Source organism: Panulirus ornatus, chromosome 11 (genome assembly GCF_036320965.1).
Source record: "Panulirus ornatus isolate Po-2019 chromosome 11, ASM3632096v1, whole genome shotgun sequence".
Lineage (NCBI taxonomy): Eukaryota > Metazoa > Arthropoda > Malacostraca > Decapoda > Palinuridae > Panulirus > Panulirus ornatus.
The window spans coordinates 52,649,612-52,673,598 of record NC_092234.1 but is presented as its reverse complement, the minus strand read 5'-3'; the positions used below and the strand labels follow the sequence as shown (position 1 = coordinate 52,673,598).

At 42.1% G+C, this 23,987-nt stretch overlaps 1 protein-coding gene across 1 annotated transcript in view; it reads left to right on the top strand.

Moving 5' to 3' along the window:
* The window catches only part of LOC139751151 (uncharacterized), a 233,101-nt gene that overhangs the window by 180,233 nt on the left and 28,881 nt on the right, over positions 1 to 23,987 (top strand). The window contains exon 4 of the mRNA XM_071666250.1: positions 20,390 to 20,560. Coding sequence (XP_071522351.1) covers positions 20,390 to 20,560 — 171 coding nt within the window. The remainder of the gene's footprint in view (positions 1 to 20,389; positions 20,561 to 23,987) is intronic.

Here is a 23,987-nt window from a genome sequence, read left to right as displayed (position 1 = left end):
TTTAAACAATTTGTGAACATTTGCATTATATTTACTAGGTATATATCGGTAACCCACAGGATCATGATATATTTTCTATGATTATTTCAAACTTAGAATTGTTTGAATATGTTATGTATCAGTTTGGAAAGGGAGTTTTTCAGCCTGGAAAACTTTTTGTTTCAAAATTGATACATAACATATTCAAACAATTCTAAGCTTGAAATAATCATAGAAAATATATCATAATGCTCTCAATTACCAATACATACCTAGTAAATACAATACATATGATCAGATAATACTTTAAAATTGTTTTCATTTAACAGGATATTTAAAGTTCACAAAGATGATCGAGCGATTTTTTACCCCTCATATTTGTATTCAGCATGAAAGATAGTCCTTATCACATAATGTGGTTTTGAGAGAAATCCATATTTTTTGGAGAATGAGTGACGAAAGATTGATAAAGAGGATATATGTGTCAGAGGTGGAGGGAGGAAGGAGAAGCGGGAGACCAAAATGGAGGAGGAAGGATGGAGTGAAAAAGATTTTGAGCGATCGGTTGGCCTGAACATGCAGGAGGGTGAAAGGCGTGCCCGGAATAGAGTGAATTAGAACGATGTGGTATACCGGGATCGACATCATGGATTCAAACCCACCTGTTGTATACAATCCTAACTCTGAGTATATTGACCAAATACGTTTCTAACCATGTGGATATAATTGCTGTATATGTTCCTAATCCTATGTATTTAATGACCAGATATGTTCCTGGCCCTCTGTATACAATGACTAGATATGTTCCGAATCCTTTGTATATAATGATCAGATACGATCCTAATCCTCTGTATATAATGACCAGATACGTTCCTAATCCTCTGTATGTAATGACCAGATACAGTCCCAATCCTTTTTATATAATGACCAGGTATGTTCCGAATCCTTTTTATATAATGACCAGATACGTTGTTCGCTGATGATACAGCGCTGGTGGCGGATTCATGTGAGAAACTGCAGAAGCTGGTGACGGAGTTTGGTAAAGTGTGTGGAAGAAGAAAGTTAAGAGTAAATGTGAATAAGAGCAAGGTTATTAGGTACAGTAGGGTTGAGGGTCAAGTCAATTGGGAGGTGAGTTTGAATGGAGAAAAACTGGAGGAAGTGAAGTGTTTTAGATATCTGGGAGTGGATCTGTCAGCGGATGGAACCATGGAAGCGGAAGTGGATCATAGGGTGGGGAGGGGGCGAAAATTTTGGGAGCCTTGAAAAATGTGTGGAAGTTGAGAACATTATCCCGGAAAGCAAAAATGGGTATGTTTGAAGGAATAGTGGTTCCAACAATGTTGTATGGTTGCGAGGCGTGGGCTATGGATAGAGTTGTTCGCAGGAGGATGGATGTGCTGGAAATGAGATGTTTGAGGACAATGTGTGGTGTGAGGTGGTTTGATCGAGTAAGTAACGTAAGGGTAAGAGAGATGTGTGGAAATAAAAAGAGCGTGGTTGAGAGAGCAGAAGAGGGTGTTTTGAAATGGTTTGGGCACATGGAGAGAATGAGTGAGGAAAGATTGACCAAGAGGATATATGTGTCGGAGGTGGAGGGAACGAGGAGAAGAGGGAGACCAAATTGGAGGTGGAAAGATGGAGTGAAAAGGATTTTGTGTGATCGGGGCCTGAACATGCAGGAGGGTGAAAGGAGGGCAAGGAATAGAGTGAATTGGAGCGATGTGGTATACAGGGGTTGACGTGCTGTCAGTGGATTGAATCAAGGCATGTGAAGCGTCCGGGGTAAACCATGGAAAGCTGTGTAGGTATGTATATTTGCGTGTGTGGACGTGTGTATGTACATGTGTATGGGGGGGTTGGGCCATTTCTTTCGTCTGTTTCCTTGCGCTACCTCGCAAACGCGGGAGACAGCGACGATGTATAAAAAAAAAAAAAAAAAACGTAATCCTTTTTACATAATGGCCAAAAGCAGTCCTAATCCTTTTTTTATATAATGACGAGATACGTTCCTAATCCTTTATTATGTAATGACCAGGTACAGTCCTAATCCTCTGTCTATAATGACCAGATCCGGTCCTAATCCTCTTCATATATTGACCAGATACGTCCCTATCCCTCTGCATATAATGACCAAATAACGTTCGTTACCCTCTGTCTATAATGACCAGATACGTTCCCAAACTCTGGAAAAGATTGAGTCTATTACGGAAATGATGATACAGGCTCATTTCTCCCGCGTGATCAGGTTTCCCATTAAAATGCGAGAAGAAAATGTTAAAGTCGGAGGAGAGAGAGTGCCTCACTGCTCGTTAAAAAAAGAAAAAAGAAAAATATTTAGTTAAACAATGAAGATAAGTGTTGATTTATATAGGTGTACTTGGCGTAAAGAAAAATCATTATGTTCCCTTATCTGAATCTAGATGAAACCATATATATATATATATATATATATATATATATATATATATATATATATATATATATATATATATATATATATATATATATATATATTGCATTGTCGCTGTCTCCCGCGTTTGCGAGGTAGCGCAAGGAAACAGACGAAAGAAATGGCCCAACCCACCCCATACACATGTATATACATACGTCCACACACGCAAATATACATACCTACACAGCTTTCCATGTTTTACCCCAGACGCTTCACATGCCCTGATTCAATCCACTGACAGCACGTCAACCCCGGTATACCATATCGATCCAATATATATATATATATATATATATATATATATATATATATATATATATATATATATATATATATATATATATATATATATATATATTTTAATGGGAATAGTATATGGTCTTAGAATCATCTCGAACACCTGAAGAAGGTGTTCGAAACCAATCGATCATACGTAATAAACTTTGACCTTGACGGTTTTAATGACGATGGCAGTTAATATTAAAGGTCATATTACTAGCCGGATCAGAGCGTGAGGCAGGGATACGAGCTGGCTCATGACAAAAGGGGGCCGGGTTGTGGCAGGGTGAGCGTCTATGAATATAAAACAGAACACTCGGGAACATATTGTCTTGCAAGTGACGCCATGGCCTAGTGGTATGTTGCGTCAAGAGTCATACGCTGGTGGTGGGTGTTCTCTCAAGTAAAAATGTCTCTTTATGTTGTTCATTCAACGGCTATTCATCTCTTCAAGAATTTTTAAACTGTGGTTTGTGCAATGCGTTATCCATATAAAGTTCACTGTATAATGGTTACAATAGCTAAGGGATATTAAACCAGAATCTGTACCATGTGTCAAATACATAGAGTATTAAGATGAGGTTTTTTTCCCAGTACACTTTGTTTGGTTAGCAAAGTGTGTACCTACCGTTGTCGTGTTGTTACATTAGCTTGTCCTGCGGCTTAAAGCAATTCCCGTTTTCTTGGTCCGTTTTCTGATTTGGTTTGTTTCCGTATGTTATTAAAAGATACATCACTTCGTACGAGATCTTGTATAATTATATCAACAGTGTCTCTCTGCCATATTCGGTTGGTTTCTTATTTGGACTTCAAGCCTATTGATTGCCAGAATTGAATAATCTGTCTACGTTTAACTTACAACCACCGATCGACCGAATGATCTTAAACAACTTCTTCATGTAGTCATGAAAATTCTAAAGCCATATTATGATTTTGCTGCACGAATGACCTCTGTCAGTCTTCCCAAGTTAGCTGGTTCTTTGAGTTTTAGGCTAGGGTCATCAAAGCCCTCAGTATCAACTTATATTTACCAAGATGAATATCTTTACTACATTCTTTCAGATGTTAAGTTTTGTGACGACTTACACCCTCGTTAGGCCTGCGCTCCATGACGCTTTTATGTAAACAAGCGGTAGCATTTTCTTTCCTCTTTTGCAGTTATCTTCCTGTAAAACACTCTCCATGTAACACAGAAATAGTTATTATCACACACTTACGGGCCTACGTGTCGTAATGGTTAGCGTTACTGACTATGAGTTAAGCTTAAGTGGCCCGCCTGAGTTCGAATTCTGGGCACGGCAGCCAGCCCACACTTAGTCCCTGTGTTCGATGAATGGGTCCCCGGCTTAGGCTGGGGTGTGTGTGTGCCTGTATACATACGTGGGATTAAAGACGTGATACATATATGCAGAGGTAAGAGACAGGGGCAACACTAGTGTTAAACTCTCTCCCCGCAACACACACACACACACACACACACACACACACACACACACATACACACACATGCGCGCGCGCTCGCTTGTTCTAATTAAACCCATCTGTGCCGATAGCCTAGTAAAAGAAAGTGTCTATATACTCTTCAAAGAAAATATTTATTACTCATTTTAGAGTTGTCCTTCGTAAATGCACTATGTGTGCGTGTGTGTTCGACAGTAATATACAACTTGATGGCGATTGTGTCCGTCACACAGGATTCTCGTGTCTTATATATATATATTGTCTTATTTATATATTATTACGGTATTTACGCCGTAATTTACGGTCACGCGACAAGGGGGCTGTTTTTCGAGGAGTTGATCCATTACTTAGGCACTAATATCTCATAACAATACTCGTACTCTTTTATATTTTGATAGAGTGTCTTAATAAGTCAATCTTGAAATTCACTTAACAGATAATACGTTATTTCTTTTTTTTTTTTAAGTGCAGGGCGTGGGAGGGGAGACTTAGGTAAGCAAAGGAGAAAAATAAATCATGAAATGGAGGTATATTCTCACCTCATGACCGACTGTATGGAAGAAATAGTAATGAGTATCATTTAGTAAAATGATTACAAGTAGAAATTGTGTATTGTGCCAGTGATGATATACAGGTTATTTCGCCCTAAGTAGACGTGTATCGCTTTTTAGTGCAGATGCGGGAGGGGGGACTAGGTAAGCAAAGGAGAAAAATAAATCATGAAATGGAAGTATATTCTGACCTCATGACCGACTGTATGGAAGAAATAGTAATGAGTATCATTTAGTAAAACGATTACAAGTAGAAATTGTATCGTGTGGCAGTGATTATATATAGGTTATTTCGCCCTAATTAGACGTGTATCGCTTTTTAGTGCATGGGTGGGAGGGGGGACTTAGGTAAACAAAGGAGAAAAATAATTCATGTAATGGAGGTATATTCTCACCTCATGACCGACTGTATGGAAGAAATAGTAATGAATATCATTTAGTAAAATGATTACAAGTAGAAATTGTGTATTGTCCCAGTGATGATATATCGGTTATTTCGCCCTAATTAGACGTGTATCGCTTTGTGTGTAAAATATTGGTTTTGATGTGTGGGTGGAGTGTGGGTTGATAAGTACGTGGCTATTATTTATTTAGGGCATGTGGGATGGCAGGTACACCCGATAAATAAATATTATCTGGGCAGTGAATTACGATGTTTTTTTTTTTTTCAGAATGAACGCTAAAGCTCCTGATGTCTTGGCTAGGTTGGCAAGCATGGATGCGAAATGCATTAGTTAATTATTAGGGCAGCTTCTATGTATACTAATTACTCTCGAAATGATAAGTAACTAAAATGCATTATACCTAATTGAAAACAGTTTACTGTATGTTGTATACTCTGTTTTACACACGTTGATATATATATATATATATATATATATATATATATATATATATATATATATATATATATATATATATATATGTATATATATATATATATATATATATATATATATATATATATATATATATATATATATATATATATATATATGGATGGAATCAGGGCATGTGAAGCGTCTGGGGGAAACCATGGAAAGCTGTGTAGGTGTGTATATTTGCGTGTGTGGACGTATGTATATACATGTGTATGGGGGTGGGTTGGGCCATTTCTTTAGTCTGTTTCCTTCCGCTACCTCGCAAAGGCGGGAGACAGCGTCAAAGCAAAAAAAAATATATTATTCGGAGGGATTGGGGAGAAAGAATACTTTCCACGTATTCCCTGCGTGTCGCAGAAGGGAACTAAAAAGAGAGGGATCAGGGGGCTGGAAATCCTCCCCTCCCGTTTTTTCCTTTCCAAAAAAAGGAACAGAGAAGGGGGCCAAGTGAGGATATTCCCTCTAAGGAAAGCAGAGCTAAGAATGTGAGACAAGACCTTTGAGCATTTGTCCAAAACCCTTCGTCCGTTATGTCGTATTGTCTAACATAAAAATGTAAGAATGATATTTTTTTTTTATAAGTTGTGTGTTACTTACACTTTCTTCTCTTAAGTGAAAATGTGGACTGCCTGCCGAGTGTGTTGACGCCTCGCCGTCTTAGTGAAATGTGGGTTAGAATCTCCGCAGACTTGTTCGGAAAACATTAAATGTAGAGTTTTTTTTGTTTTTTTCTTAACTCTTTTTTTTTTTTTTCGTGAATAAAATGGTGTCCCACAAATGAGTGGGACTTACTTCTGTGATGTGAAATGTGGGTCACGTACTCGCTAACCGTCCTGACTTGTAATGTATATATTTGTAGTTATGATGTCATATTTGTTTTTCTAAGTAGTCTAATTATGTTCACAATTCCACATCTTGTTTTTTGTAAGTTGATATATATATGTATATATATATATATATATATATATATATATATATATATATATATATATATATATATATATATATATATATATTGGAGGTTTGTATGTTCTATTAAGGTGCGCGTTCATATGCACTTTATTCGTATTCATATACCTCCGCGTTGTACAGTTAGGTTCGGTAAAACGCTATCAGCTGGCTATGTGCGCCTGTTGGGAAATAACCGGTATAGACCCCGTTGCTCACCATTGTGAGACGAAGGGTATTCGAGTACTTAGTATTCGAATAGTTGTTTCCTATCAGCCAGGCCCATAGCCTAGCGGTTAGCATGCCTGCCTCTTGCACAGGGGTCCCGGGTTCGATCCTGGCTGTTGGAGGTTTGTATGTTCTATGAAGGTGCGCGTTCATATGCACTTTATATATATATATATATATATATATATATATATATATATATATATATATATATATATATATATATATTTGAATTCATGAACTCTATTTAGCTATTGAGCTTCAATGAACATTTTGATTTTTCAAGACAGACATCTACAGAATACTTAAAAGGATGATTTCAGAACTCTAGGGATTCTTTTTACCTAACCCCGGTGTCAAAACTGCTGGCAGTGGGTGTGATCAGAAAGTTGTATAGGAGCGTACTTCTGACCTGTATCACGTCGTCTATCATTTAGCATTCACCAGGTCTACCATCATGCAGCGTTTTCCTACCCAACCAGTGGCTCTCATGAAACTGTTGCGTTTCTTGGTACTTTAATCAGCGTCTTTGATTTTAATCTTGTTTTTTTGGATATGTGTTAAAAGGAAAAAGAAATATATGTATGTATGTATATATATATATATATATATATATATATATATATATATATATATATATATATATATATATATATATATATATATAATCCCTAGGGATAGGGGAGAAAGAATACTTCCCACGTATTCCCTGCGTGTCGTAGAAGGCGACTAAAAGGGAGGGGAGCGGGGGGCTAGAAATCCTCCCCCCTCTCTCTTTTTTTTTTTTATTATTTTTCCAAAAGAAGGAACAGAGAAGGGGGCCAGGTGAGGATATTCCCTCAAAGGCCCAGTCCTCTGTTCTTAACGCTACCTCGCTAATGCGGGAAATAGCGAATAGTATGAAAGATATATATATATATATATATATATATATATATATATATATATATATATATGTTTTGTTCGACAGTGTTGTTCTTGCAGTGGTGGAATGTGTTAGGTTAATGGGCGAATATAATGACTGTTCGTACATGAGAGCCAGACGGACACCACCACGAACGCTTGTGGTCTGGAGTACTTATGGCTAGGTGACATCAACGACACCTAGGATCTGGAGACCTTATGGCTAGGTGACATTAACGACACCTAGGAGGATCTGGAGACCTTATGGCTAGGTGACATCAACGACACCTAGGAGGATCTGGAGACCTTATGGCTAGGTGACATCAACGACACCTAGGATCTGGAGACCTTATGGTTAGGTGACATCAACGACACCAAGAATCTGGAGACCTATGGCTAGGTGACATCAACGACACCTAGGGTCTGGAGACCTATGGCTAGGTGACATCAACGACACCTAGGGTCTGGAGACCTATGGCTAGGTGACATCAACGACACCTAGGGTCTGGAGACCTTATGGTTAGGTGACATCACCTACACCTAGGGTATAGATAACCTATGACTGGGTGACATAACCTACACCTAGGGTCTAGATACCCTATGACTGGGTGACATCATCCACATCTAGAGTCTAGAAACCCTTTCGTTAAGCTAAGCTGAAACCACGACCATTTAGCGACTAGAAACCCTCTAGTTAGGGTAGCACCACTAACATCTAAGGACTAGAAACCCTTTACCAAGGCTGAGACTAGCTAGTGCTATCCAGCCTCTAGAAACCTGGTCAGGAACCTTTAATCCTCATTACCAAAATAATAACGGTGTGTGTGTGTGTGTGTGTGTGTGTGTGTGTGTGTGTGTGTGTGTGTGTGGTGTGTGTGTGTGTGTGTGTGTGTGTGTGTGTGTGGGGGGGGGGGGGGGGGGCAGACTGTATATCAGCATTTTTCTGCAAGTTGTAATTTGAATGTCTTTTTTTTTTCCCCCTGTTTTTTTTTTTCTCTCTGTTTTTCAAAAGACTCTACTGGGCTTTTGCGATGTGGCAGAGCATTTTTCACGGTTGCATAATTTTCGAATTTGTGGTCAAAGAATCTTTATGTGGAATTATTTCCTTTTGGGGACCAATATTGGTGCTACAATCATTCATTTCGTAATCATATGCTTGTATTATTCGGATATCTGTATTCTCTCCCCTCCACCCTTCCGTTTTCTTTTTTCTTTTCTACTTTTCCATAAAGAAAGGTACAGAGAAGGGGGCATTCTCCCCCCCTTCTGTTTTTTTTTCTACTTTTCCAGTAAAGAAAGGTACAGAGAAGGGGGCCAAGTGAGGATATTCCCTCTAAGGTTCAGTCCTCTGTTCTTCACGCTACCTCGATAATGTGGGAAATGGCGAATATATATATGACATCAAATATATATATATATATATTTTTTTTTTTTTTTTTTTTTTTTTTTTTTTTTTTTTTTTTATACTTTGTCGCTGTCTCCCGCGTTTGCGAGGTAGCGCAAGGAAACAGACGAAAGAAATGGCCCAACCCCCCCCCCCCATACACATGTACATACACACGTCCACACACGCAAATATACATACCTACACAGCTTTCCATGGTTTACCCCAGACGCTTCACATGCCTTGCTTCAATCCACTGACAGCACGTCAACCCCTGTATACCACATGACTCCAATTTACTCTATTTCTTGCCCTCCTTTCACCCTCCTGCATGTTCAGGCCCCGATCACACAAAATCTTTTTCACTCCATCTTTCCACCTCCAATTTGGTCTCCCTCTTCTCCTCGTTCCCTCCACCTCCGACACATATATCCTCTTGGTCAATCTCTCCTCACTCATTCTCTCCATGTGCCCAAACCATTTCAAAACACCCTCTTCTGCTCTCTCAACCACGCTCTTTTTATTTCCACACATCTCTCTTACCCTTACGTTACTTACTCGCTCAAACCACCTCACACCACACATTGTCCTCAAACATCTCATTTCCAGCACATCCATCCTCCTGCGCACATCTCTATCCATAGCCCACGCCTCGCAACCATACAGCATTGTTGGTACCACTATTCCCTCAAACATACCCATTTTTGCTTTCCGAGATAATGTTCTCGACTTCCACACATTTTTCAAGGCTCCCAAAATTTTCGCCCCCTCCCCCACCCTATGATCCACTTCCGCTTCCATGGTTCCATCCGCTGACAGATCCACTCCCAGATATCTAAAACACTTCACTTCCTCCAGTTTTTCTCCATTCAAACTCACCTCCCAATTGACTTGACCCTCACCCCTACTGTACCTAATAACCTTGCTCTTATTCACATTTACTCTCAACTTTCTTCTTCCACACACTTTACCAAACTCAGTCACCAGCTTCTGCAGTTTCTCACATGAATCAGCCACCAGCGCTGTATCATCAGCGAACAACAATTGACTCACTTCCCAAGCTCTCTCATCCCCAACAGACTTCATACTTGCCCCTCTTTCCAGGACTCTTGCATTTACCTCCTTTACAACCCCATCCATAAACAAATTAAACAACCATGGAGACATCACACACCCCTGCCGCAAACCTACATTCACTGAGAACCAATCACTTTCCTCTCTTCCTACACGTACACATGCCTTACATCCTCGATAAAAACTTTTCACTGCTTCTAACAACTTGCCTCCCACACCATATATTCTTAATACCTTCCACAGAGCATCTCTATCAACTCTATCATATGCCTTCTCCAGATCCATAAATGCTACATACAAATCCCTTTGCTTTTCTAAGTATTTCTCACATACATTCTTCAAAGCAAACACCTGATCCACACATCCTCTACCACTTCTGAAACCACACTGCTCTTCCCCAATCTGATGCTCTGTACATGCCTTCACCCTCTCAATCAATACCCTCCCATATATATATATATATATATATATATATATATATATATATATATATATATATATATATATATATATATATATATATATATATATTCCTATGAGTCCACGGGGAAAATGAAACACGAAAAGTTCCCAAGTGCACTTTCGTGTAATAATCACATCATCAGGGGAGACACAAGAGAGAAATATAACAGTCAGTTGATATACATCGAAGAGACGAAGCTAGGACGCCATTTGGTAAACATGAAACTTACATTCACATAATCGTGGTAGATATTACAGTTAAATGATCGTGGTAAATGTATCTTTACTGACTCTGTGTGAAGACGTAACTATGGGACTATTATTTATTTCGCCACACCCCCAGCGAGCTAGGCGTCAAGGCACCCGTTTTCTTTACATGTGCCGGAGACCTGAGCAAATTGCATCACAACTTGATCGACATATCCATAATAGACAGTCAAAATATTTTAAGGATGTCGCTCTCAATAATGGAAAACCCAGCAGCCATGTGATGCGTGGTACGCTGTGTGCTGCCGTTTTTTTTTATTTTATGCTGGGAATATGGTATAGCTTTCGTCTATGTTGAGTTAGACGGTACTAAATGATGTTAGACAACGTAATAGTGATATCAGTTTGATAAAGGGCGTATATCAGTCTTCTACCGTGCGATAAGCCACTCTTTCAAATATAAGAAACTGGCGTAAGGAAAGTAGTCGGTCACACGACACGACCAGCACACAGCTACTGATATTATAGCCCTACGTAGTATTATAGTATTATAGCCCTACGTAGTATTATAGTATTATAGCCCTAGGTAGTCTTATAGCCCTACGTAGTATTATAGTATTATAGCCCTAGGTAGTCTTATAGCCCTACGTAGTATTATAGCCCTCGGTAGTATTAAAGCCCTACGTAGTATTATAGCCCTACGTAGTATTATAGCCCTCGGTAGTATTAAAGCCCTACGTAGTATTATAGCCCTCGGTAGTATTAAAGCCCTACGTAGTATTATAGCCCTAGGCAGTATGTGGTGATGCCCAACTCGAACGGTTCCCATGGAAGGCTAGATCATAATTAACGGAAAGGCATGTTTTTTTTTTTTTTTTCGATGTACAGCATATTGTAGAATTTGGTCTATTGTTGGCCTAGGTAAGTACCGGGGTACATATTCCATTAAGTTAATGGCGTTTACATAAAACTGATTTGTGAAAGCGATCGCTATCATGTCTTTGTCGTTAATTTAAGGGTGTGTGACATATTTGTGATAAATAATGTGAAGACGTGTATTCCAGTGTCATGCTGCGCTACGATCGGTAGCAGGGCAAGGATGAACTCATCTTGAGTGAGTTCCTGGACGAGATTGTACTATTATGATACACCCTCGCGTAGATGAATTGTCACTCTCGACATAACCACAAGCAAGTGGAGTCTAATTACGTATATATTTAATTTTCCAAAAGAAGGAACAGAGAATTGGGCCAGGTGAGGGTATTCCCTCAAAGGCCCAGGCCTCTGTTCTTAACGCTACCTCGCTAATGCGGGAAATGGCGAATAGTTTGAAAGAAAAGATATATATATATATATATATATATATATATATATATATATATATATATATATATATATATATATATATATATATATATATATATATATTATCCCTGGGGATAGGGGAGAAAGAATACTTCCCACGTATTCCCTGCGTGTCGTAGAAGGCGACTAAAAGGGAAGGAAGCGGGTGGCTGGAAATCCTCCCCTCCTGTTTTTTTGTTCTTTTTTAATTTTCCAAAAGAAGGAACAAAGAAGGGGGCCAGGTGAGGATATTCCCTCAAAGGCCCAGTCCTCTGTTCTTAACGCTACCTCGCTAATGCGGGAAATGGCGAATAGTATGAAAGAAAAAAAGAAAGATATATATATATATATATATATATATATATATATATATATATATATATATATATATATATATATATATATATATATATATATGACTTTTCGTTACATTTCGTACCCAAAGGTAGATCAGCTTTCCCTAGTCTGCCAGAACACAGTAATTAGAGGATAACCCAGGCCTGTCTGTGAGAGAGAGAGAGAGAGAGAGAGAGAGAGAGAGAGAGAGAGAGAGAGAGAGAGAGAGAGAGAGAGAGAGAGAGAGAGAGAGAGAAGGGACCCCCACCTGAAGGGTCGGTCGGTGAGGAGGATAAATCCCAGCTGTAACCCCCTCCTCCTTCTTCATACTACGCCCCGCTCGTCTCTCACAGACCCTTTCCCCCGTCATGTTGACTCTGTGCAGGGAGGCGCGCACGCCCCCGTGCCCACGCCCGCCACACACGCCAGCCATGTTGACCGTGAGCTGTAGGGGAGGGGGGTCGATTTCTTAACGCCATACCATTTTTGACCTCACCCCCCCGTTGACCTTAACCTGCAGCTGCTCGTGAGGGTGAGAGACCACGATGTGTGGTGAATAAGTGGAGCGACTTCAGTGTGTATGTTGTTGTGGTGATCGGAAGACTGATCTCGAAAGGGGATTCGAACCCGGTAACTCAGAGCATCGGCAGACGACTCGATTGCGAGGTGTTAGGGAAAATATGTTGAGGTCATTTTATTAAGTTATAGAGTATGGTACGTGTGTCGGTCATTTTACTAAGTTATAGACTATGGTACGTGTGTCGCTCTCGTGTGCGACCTATGAGTGGCTCGTTACGACCCTTAGATACAACAGTGGGTCTGTCGTTAACATGACCTTAAATGATTCATTTCGAAGGCTGGGTCAATAGGCCCAAGGGTCGTACCGTTGTGCTTATGGGTTGCACCGTAGTGCTGAAGCGTCAGTAGTACTGTCGTGCTCAAGGGCCATACCGTCGTGCTCAAGGGCCATACCGTCGTGCTCAAGGGCCGTACCGTCGTGCTCAAGGGCCGTACCGTCGTGCTCAAGGGCCATACCGTCGTGCTTAAGGGCCATACCGTATTGCTCGAAGAGTTTAAGAAAAGAAAAAATAATACCCCAAGATATGGACAGTGCCATCACCAGCTAGCCAGCCAGCCCCTCTCCCTCCCTACACTTCCATGGGAACATCACATGAGCCAGAATAACTCAAACCCTGTCGTCTAAACGTTACAAAAAAAAGTCTTGCTTCACTACATTACCGTCCGTCTGTAGAGGTCACACTCGACACGAGGATCATGGATTATATATAGAGGCGCGCCCGCGCGCCCTCCTCCTCCGTAGGGTAACGCCGGTGTGGATGACGCGTGGGTTAAGGAGAGGAGAAGAGGAGGAGGAGGTAGGTAGGTAGGTAGGTAGGTTGAGGAGGAGGTAGGTAGGTTGAGGAGGAGGTAGGTAGGTTGAGGAGGAGGTAGGTAGGTTGAGGAGGTAGGTAGGTAGGTAGGTAGGTTGAGGAGGTAGGTAGGTAGGTAGGTTGAGGAGGAGGTCGGTAGGTAGGTAGGTTGAGGAGGTAGGTAGGTAGGTAGGTTGAGGAGGAGGTAGGTAGGTAGGTTGAGGAGGTAGGTAGGTAGGGAGGTAGGTTGAGGAGGTAGGTAGGTAGGTAGGTTGAGGAGGTAGGTAGGTAGGTAGGTAGGTTGAGGAGGAGGTAGGTAGGGAGGTAGGTTAGGTTGAGCCAAGACACACCAGACACGTGCATCTGGTACCTCGATGGGTTCAGGGTCTGTATTTTTCTTTGGCTGAAATGATGCACTGATTTTTGTTGTTTTTTGTTGTTTTTATTTGTGTACCCTATCGTTAGCTTATAGCTTAGTAACGGCGGATTTAGCTGCGTTAGAATAACGCTCTCTTGAAATTCGTCCTCTCCAGCTACATTAAGCTGTTGGTTTATGTCCTCTGTCGTGTTTATGGAAATGATTCGATGGAATTTTGAATTTTGTAATTTAAAAGAAAAACAAAATAAAATCTCTCTCTTTTTCATCATTTCTGCCTAATTCATTTCACTGTAGATGTCTGTATCAAGGCAGCGTCACTCTGGGTCAATGGTTGTTAATGAGAGGGCAAGTAGCAGTTGATTGGGTCATTAGAGAAATTGTGATTTCAGAGGCTGTTGTGTTCCTCATCTACCCCCCCCCCAGAATTGGGACTGGACTTTATGATAGACACGTAGATAGATAGATGATGAGATGGATTGACACAGGTAGATAAATAGATAGATACGGACACAAATAGACAGACAAGTAAACAGACAAACTGATAGATAATGACAAATGGATAGATATATGATTAAACGGACAGACAGATACAGTTAGATAGATAGATATATAGATAGGTAAGCAAATAGATAGATAAATAGACAAACAAACAGACCGATAGACAAATAGATAGATAGATGCATAATGCTACCGAGGCAGTGTGGGTGGGTACATAAGGTGTGGAGGGGGTGGAGTGTGGGGGGTGGAGAGGAGGTCTGGGGAGTGGAGCAGTGGATTGATTAGATTGACAGAGTGGCTGGCTGGGTTGAGTGACTGATGGAACCCGAGCACACGGGATTCGATTAGGGAGACCGGGGTAGAGAGAGAGAGAGAGAGAGTCGCTCTCCAGGAACCCTCCAACTTGTGGCCCTCCGAAGTTTAGGAGCTGCTGTGTGTGTGTGTGTGTGTGTGTGTGTGTACATACGTGTGTGTGTCTGTATCAACACATGTACGTCTGCGTGCATACTGCATATGGGCCGCAAACACACACACACACACACACACACACACACACACACACACACACACACACACCTCACAACACTTCATGGCTTGTGGTCCCCACCGGTAGACGTGGCCAACTTTCTGAGAGCTGCAGGAGCTTCTGAAGGACAGAGATGAGACCCGGAGTAGAATATATATATATATATATATATATATATATATATATATATATATATATATTATCCCTGGGGATAGGGGAGAAAGAACACTTCCCACGTATTCCCTGCGTGTCGTAGAAGGCGACTAAAAGGGGAGGGAGCGGGGGGCTGGAAATCCTCCCCTCCCGTTTTTGATTTTTCAAAAGAAGGAAGACAGAAGGGGGCCAAGTGAGGATATTCCCTCAAAGGATCAGTCCTCTGTTCTTAATGCCACCTCGCTATCGCGAGAAATGGCGAATAGTATGGAAAGAATTATATATATATATATATATATATATATATATATATATATATATATATATATATATATATATATATATATATATATATATATATATATCCCTGGGGATAGGGGAGAAAGAATACTTCCCACGTGTTCCCTGCGTGTCGTAGAAGGCGACTAAAAGGGAAGGGAGCGGGTGGCTGGAAATCCTCCCCTCTCATTTTTTTTTTTTTTTTTTTTTTTTTTTTTTTTTTTTTAATTTTCCAAAAGAAGGAACAGAGAAGGGGGCCAAGTGAGGATAATCCCTCAAAGGCCCAGTCCTCTGTTCTTAACGCTACCTCGCTAATGCGGGAAATGGCGAATAGTATGAAAGAAAGAAAAGATATATATATATATATATATATATATATATATATATATATATGAAAACAGTTTTGAAGTCTTGATATATCTGCAGCTTACATGAGCTGAGACAGTGTGGGGGTGAAACAGAAGAAAAGTGAATTGATGCATAGTTAATGAGGAGGAAACTCACACGATGACGGATATATATTCCAGACCTTTGTGGCAGGAAGGTTATGACCATCTCTCCCTCACTGTACCACTGCTCTCGTGTCCAAGTTTAGCTTGGTTTATGGAAGAGAAAACCACGATAGACTCCACGCCTCTCTCTCTCTCTCTCTCTCTCTCTCTCTCTCTCTCTCTCTCTCTCTCTCTCTCTCTCTCTCTCTCTCTCTCTCTCTCTTCCTGCAAGGTCGCTGGCTTTCCCTACTCTAGTGTATGTGTGTGTGTATCTGTGTGTGTGTGTGTGTCTGTGTGTCTGTGTGGTGGGTGTTAGCCTTCGGCTGGAGGCAAGAGGGATCTAAGCAACGCGCATCAACCGATCGGTACTTCCGCCGGGAAATCCTGGGACGCTCGACTCTAAGCCCATGTGTCAACTTCCACATGTGTGTGTTGGTGCCGACGCAACAGTGTGGTAGACACCCTATCCGTGTGAGGGAGGTGGGGTAAGAGCGTGCTACCGCTGGAGCGCTACAGGCGAAGATCTCTTGTATACACGGCAGTGAGATCGACGCTAAAAGAAAAGAAAAAGAAAAAAGAACGCGACTGAATCTCGTCTTTCGTGAGTTCTCGAAGCGTCTCGTTCGATTGAGTCTCGAGCGATATGTGTGTGTGTGTGTGTGTGAGTCCAATGGGTAACACAAGTAGGATGAGTCGATTTGAACGCGAGATTTCTTTTTTTTTCTCTTTTTGCCGCATTTTTTCCCTTTTTTGCCGCGTTTTTCCCCCCCCCTTTTTTTCGCCGCGTCTTTTGGGTCGTTGAGGAGGTCCCGCCTAGCTCAGGGGGGGTTCTAGGGGCGTCGATGTACCCCCTCCTTCACCCCTTAGTGGTGAGGTAACTCATGCGATGAGGTAAGGAGGAGGAGGAGGAAGAGGAGGAACAACACTGTGGGTGAAAGGGAGGGAGGAAGGGAGTGAGTGGATGGGGTGTTAAAGTCGGTCTTGCCTCGCTCACCTGGTCGTCCCCGACGCTGCCATCCACCAGCTCAGACAAAACGAAGGTTTTCCACGAAAGGACTCGACCAGACGTGTGAGCAGGAATTGTGATAGTCTTATCATATCATATATATTGAGAGCGACAGCTGACTGGATACATTAAGTGCCAGATACCGGGTGTGTTTAAGGTACTTGGGGATATTAGGTGCTTGGGGTATGATACCAGTTACTTCGAGTATACGAGGTACTTTGGAGTATACCAGATATTTGCAGTATACACATGACTGGACTGGAGTATATCAAGTATTTGGAGTGTATTAAGTACTTGGAGTATGCCACCTACTTGCAGTATTCAAATTACAGTACTTGTGTATATCAAGTATATTGGGTATATCACGTACTTGGAGTATACCTGGTACTTGGAGTATACCAGGTACTTGGAGTATACCAGGTACTTGGAGTATACCTGGTACTTGGAGTATACCAGGTACTTGGAGTATACCAGGTACTTGGAGTATACCCGGTACTTGGAGTATACCAGGTACTTGCAGTATAAGGGAGTGTGAAAACCGTGGTTCAGTAATGTGAGTATATCTCTCCTGTATCATATTACCGTCCATAAGGCCGACCGACACCCATCCCCTCCCCCTTGCCTCCCACCAGCCGGGGTCTGGCTGGCTGGGTGACTGGCAGGGTCTGGCTGGCTGGCTGGGTGACTGGCAGGGTCTCGCTGGCTGGCTGGGTGGCTGGCTGGGTGACTGGCGGGGTCTGGCTGGATGGGTGGCTGGTGGGGTCTGGCTGGCTAGCTGGCTGGCTGGATCTGGCTGGATGGGTGGCTAGCTGGCTGGCTAGGTGACTGGCTGGCTAGGTGACTGGCTGGCTAGCTGGCTGGCTGGGTCTGTCTGGATGGCTAGCTGGCTGGCTGGCTGAGTCTGGCTGTCTGGCTGGATGGCGGGATCTGGCTAGCTGGCTGGCTGGCTGGCTGGGGTGAAGGAGGTACCTGAGGTGCAGGGGACGGAGGCTGTGAATCGGGTGGCCGGTAAAAGGCTATGGAAGGCGTGGTAGAGAGGGAGTAACGTGTCGCGTAAGGGTCCATTAGGCTCGCTTCCCGTGTGAGTGACGCTGCGTGGGTGAGCAGCTCTGCCCCAGCCCAGCATAGCCACACACACACACACACACACACACACACACACACACACACACACACACAACACACGATGCGCTTTTGTCTAATTCTTACTCCCCAGATACTCAGACTGGCTTCCTCTTCCCGGCACTCACTGTATTTCTTTTCCTGCTGAATGCATTATGAAGGCAGGTAATTCGTGGGTAATTACATCGTGGCTGCCAGGGAGGGAATGAGCACCCTGGCCTCCTCCCTCCCTCCCTCCCTCCCTCCTCCTCCTCCTCCTCCTCCTCCTCCTCCTCCTCACTCATTTTGTGGACATGATAACGTCTCGTTGGTGCTTAGCCTTACCCCAGCCTCCTTGCTTCCACAGGTGGTTGGGTGTAGACAGGTAGTGAGTGAGCTGTAGATGGGTTGTGAGTCGTAGACAAGTATATGGGGGTATGTAGACGTAGCCGCCCTGGGATGTACAACTTACCCTCCTGAGTGTAGGAGTGTTGAAGTGAAACCCAGAACCATCTTAAAACCTCCCTCTGTGTCATTGAACCCAACCTGCTAAGTTTGTCCGAATAATTTGATGTCTCAACATACATGGAAAAATCTCTTTCCCCTTTTTCAGCTTCTCGTATCACCACCCCGCTCATGGCTCCTTCATCCCTGTGCGTTTAATCACTCATCTATAACAACCGCTAATATTGTTCGTGCAGAGATTTGCCTCCCATATTGCGCTATGACTTTCATGGTTGTATTTATCTCTGTGTAAAGTGTCCAGCAACACCAAATGTTTTTGATGACGTCCATGACTAAAACTTTCGACTTGAATAAAGAAATGATGACATCTTGGGGTAGTCCAGTCCACCACACACACACACACACACACACACCTATATATATATATATATATATATATATATATATATATATATATATATATATATATATATATATATTCCCTGGGGATAGGGGAGAAAGAATACTTCCCACGTATTCCCTGCGTGTCGTAGAGGGCGACTAAAAGGGGAGGGAGCGGGGGGCTGGAAATCCTCCCCTCTCAATTTTTTTTTTACTTTTCCAAAAGAAGGAACAGAGAAGGGGGCCAGGTGAGGATATTCCCTCAATGGCCCAGTCCTCAGTTCTTAACGCTACCTCGCTAACGCGGGAAATGGCGAATAGTTTGAAAAAAAAAAAATATATATATATATATATATATATATATATATATATATATATATATATATATATTATCCCTGGGGATAGGGGAGAAAGAATACTTCCCACGTATTCCCTGCGTGTCGTAGAAGGTGACTAAAGGGGAGCGGGGGGCTGGAAATCCTCCCCTCTCGTTATTTTTTTTAATTTTCCAAAAGAGGAACAGAGAAGGGGGCCAGGTGAAGGATATTCCCTCAAAGGCCCAGTCCTCTGTTCTTAACGCTACCTCGCTAACGCGGGAAATGGCGAATAGTTTGAAAGATATATATATAAATATATATATATATATATATATATATATATATATATATATATATATATATATATATATATACATATATATATGATCACGTAAGACCATTCATTTTTCCTGTGCAAGACAGACTCCCGCCCTCCACAATAAGGTTATTAGACGCAGTGTTGCGGAAACCGCCAGAGACGTGTTGTCAGTGATGGCTGTTGTAAACGTCCCAGTCAGTAGATTAGTGTATTGTGATGGCTTCAGCCCACGTCACTCTGTCGTGTTGAAATACGTTCTGGAGGGAAGGCATTCAATACGTCAGTGGCTTATTTTCCCTGATTATGATCGTCCGGAATCAGGGATGCATCGTGTTCGTCCTGTGATTGAAAAGTGAAAGAGCAAAATGAAAAGAAATTTTTATGATGAGTTTTATTTTTGAATTATTTTTTATGTAAATATATGAAAATGTGAATATTTGTATTTACAAAAATGTATGAAAAAAATAGAAAATTAAATTTCTTAATAATTATAAAAATAGATTAGTAGGTAAAGAGGTTTTAGGTAAATTATGAATTATTGATTACAATTAAGAACATCTCTTTATATTACAAAGAAAACGGACGCTCAACTGTATGTCTCCACCGCTCCAGGTGTCGTTTGGGTCGGTGTCGCCGGCCCTGAGCGACCGGTCGTCGTTCCCGCGGTTCATCAGGACGGTGGCGCCCGACTCGTCGCACAACGCAGCACGACTCTCCTTCCTGACCCACCACTCGTGGACGACAGTCGCCACCATCTCTGAGAACCACGACATGTACACCCTGGTAAGTGCCCCCTCGTAATAGCCCAGTAAATGTAGTATTGTTATTTAGGCTAAACTATTTTAAACAAAGAATTGGTTATTTATATAATGTACCATTATTTTATTTTCATATAATTCTGCTGTTGAATATATTTTGCAACATATCATCTGAAGCATCGGTATTTCAAATCAATTTTATAGCAAACGACAAATGATTTGCATAGTTCATACATGCAGTGAGAGAATGTAAGGTATTTGGATTCATTTTGAATACACGAAGGTGTTCAAAAATATTACTTTTTTTATCATAACTTAAAAATTGATGGCGTTAACGACCCTGACAATTGAGAGGTTTTAATGACCCTGTGTGGTTAGTCCAGAAGAGGTTTTCCTGAGGTCGTCTTCCGTGCAGTCTCTCAAAGTCCTTCACTACTGATTCTGGGTCGTTCTCCACAGCTACCGCTCGTCCTTGCGCCCTGGTCTTTCAGCACCTCTGCGTCTTTCTGAACTGTCGCAGGTCGTTTTTAACTGCTTTAGGTCTTTTTTTAACAACTGCAGGTCGTTCTTAACTACTCCAGGTCTTTCTCAAGAGCCTCAGGTCGTTTTCAACTGCTTTAGGTCATTCTCAACAGCCCCAGGTCATTCTTAACTACTCCAGGTCTTTCTCAACAGCCCCAGGTCATTCTTAACTACTCCAGGTCTTTCTCAACAGCTCCAGGTCATTCTTAACTACTCTAGGTCTTTCTCAACAGCTCCAGGTGTTCCTTAACTACTCTAGGTCTTTCTCAACAGCACCAGGTCATTCTTAACTACTCCAGGTCTTTCTCAACAGCTCCAGGTCGTCCTTAACTACTCTAGGTCTTTCTCAACAGCTCCAGGTCGTCCTTAACTACTCTAGGTCTTTCTCAACAGCTCCAGGTCATTCTTAACTACTCTAGGTCTTTCTCAACAGCTCCAGGTCGTCCTTAACTGCTCTAGTTCTTATAGTAACATCTCCAGGTCGTTCTGAACAGATGGAGGAAGTTGTGATCAACTATGGGGTTGGATCTTAATAACCTGACAAATAGTCTTCAACTCGTTCTGTTGGAAGATCAGGTCGTCTTTAGAAGCCTCAGGCCATCCACAAGAACTCCGAGGGCTCCAAATCGTCCTTAAAAGATGTAGGCCTTTTTTTTTTAAGCTACCAAGTGAATACTGGAAAAGTTATATATATATATATATATATATATATATATATATATATATATATATATATATATATATATATATATATATATTATTTTGCGAGTCTTTTGCTTCACCCTGAGGAGTCCACTAGATTTATTTATTTATTTCTTTTTCGGGAGTTCCAGGTGAGTCTCCAGAGCGGCACGTCAATCCGTTTGAATCTCATGCATCACCTAATTTGAACGGGCTGGTGCCACACCCTCTCCCTACCACACGTATGGTGTTCGTGACTCCAGGGTGGGAGGAGGGCTTCTCTCTCTCTCTCTCTCTCTCTCTCTCTCTCTCTCTCTCTCTCTCTCTCTCTCTCTCTCTCTCTCTCTCTCTCACACTTAGGTGGCTGGTCAAGGTACCTGATATGTTAAGTGTGTGTGTGTGTGTGTGCATACACACATAGGAGTAAAGACATGGTGCATACGTACAAGGCTAAGAGACGGGACAACACGAGCGTGAAACTCTTTCCCCGTGACATACAAACAGTAGCCACCACACACACACACACACACACACACACATATACATATATACACACACACGCATAATCTTTATCTTCTCAACAGCTTTGGGAAAAATTAAACTCCGAGACCAGAGATCTCATAATCGAAGGACACAGATTGGAGTATGGAACATTACACCGAGTGACTGGCAAAGCGGTTTATTTACCTTCCACTGAGCGGCGCTGTTCTAAATTCTTTCGTTACCCGAGGAATGCAGAGTCAGCTGGTCCGGGCTTTCTTTACTTAGTTATTAATATATTAGAATTATTGATTATTTCTCGAAATTTCCATTGTTATGTTCGCAGATCCTGAGCTACGGCGTAGCCCTGGCTTCCCCTGGCTCGCCTGCATTTGTTGATACCTGGAGATGGCCGAGCGTTAAACTAATATAATTATTTAAACAGTTTGAACAGCTCTATGCGTCTTGCCTGAGAAATCTCTCGACCTGAATTCGTTATTTTACGGTAATTTCTCTTCTTCCCTGATAATTTTTTGTAGATTATATAATATTTTACTCTCGTATAAACTGTATTATCATAACGAGACTTTCTTCTTGTAAGGAAAAAGTGAAAAAAAAAAAAGATTTTTCCGTTGTTGCTGTAAGAGGAATTTTCCCGCTGCCAGACGTGAGAAGTTGCTGCGCGGCGTCTGGTGTTTATATCCGCGGCCACAAAACTCACTATTAAGTAGTTCCTTGATTATTTTTTTATTTATTTTCAAATCCTTTTTAAAAGTACGATGTATTATGTGTTTAGTGCACGTTTACGATCCCTGGCTGGCCCGTGCTGGCTCATGGTCGGTAACGCTAACCACTGCACAACATACAGATAGACTTGTGTAAAAGACCAAGTGTAAAAACTCTCTCTCCCCACACACACACACACACACACACACACACACACACACATTTATTCCGTGCATCAGAAAGATTTTCAGCGGTTCCCAGGAAATTCGCAGGTTCCTCGTTGAAGGCAACATAAAACTCTTGTTGTCGATACGTTGGTCTGGGCAAGACAGCAGATAAGAAAGAATTTTTTGTCGCTAGCCTTTAACACCTCGCTGAGATTACGCGGAGCGACATCTTTTCTCGCCGTAGGATCTTCGTGTAATTAGATACGTAATTCTCCACTGCGTTAAGTTTTATTATATACATATATTATGTTGTGTGTTCGGCCTGAATCACGCTGGGTTGCATTTGGCTGGCGCGTGTCCCTGCGGGAACACACCGACCCTTGGCGACCATCCCGAGTGGCGAGCGGAGAGTGTCAAGCGGAGGCACCTGTGCTAGCGAACCCTGACGGGGACTGAATGCTGGCATCTCTCTTGCTCTCTCGCACCTGACGCCCCCGGGCTTGACCCACTGCTGCATGTTGCTGCCTGGCAGGAGGGAGCGGCTGGGGAGGCCCTAATGCAGGGGGGTTCTGGGGAGATGGTGGGTGCTTGAAGGTGTGGGAGCGGCCTCGGGGAGAAATAAATTGCCTGTACGTGACGAGTGATTGCTTCGTTGTGTGGATTTTACTAGTGTGTGTGTGTGTGTGTGTCTGTGTACGTCGGTACGTACCGTCATACGTGTACCTGCGGTACACTCTCCTCTCTTCCTGGACGCACGGTAGGTTATATTGCTGCTCCCAACACCCTCCCTAGTGGAGACCTGATGTAGCCAAGTGCGGGAGACCTGACCTAAAGGTCCTTGAGTCAGGTCTTCGAGTGACCTGATCTAGGGTGTCT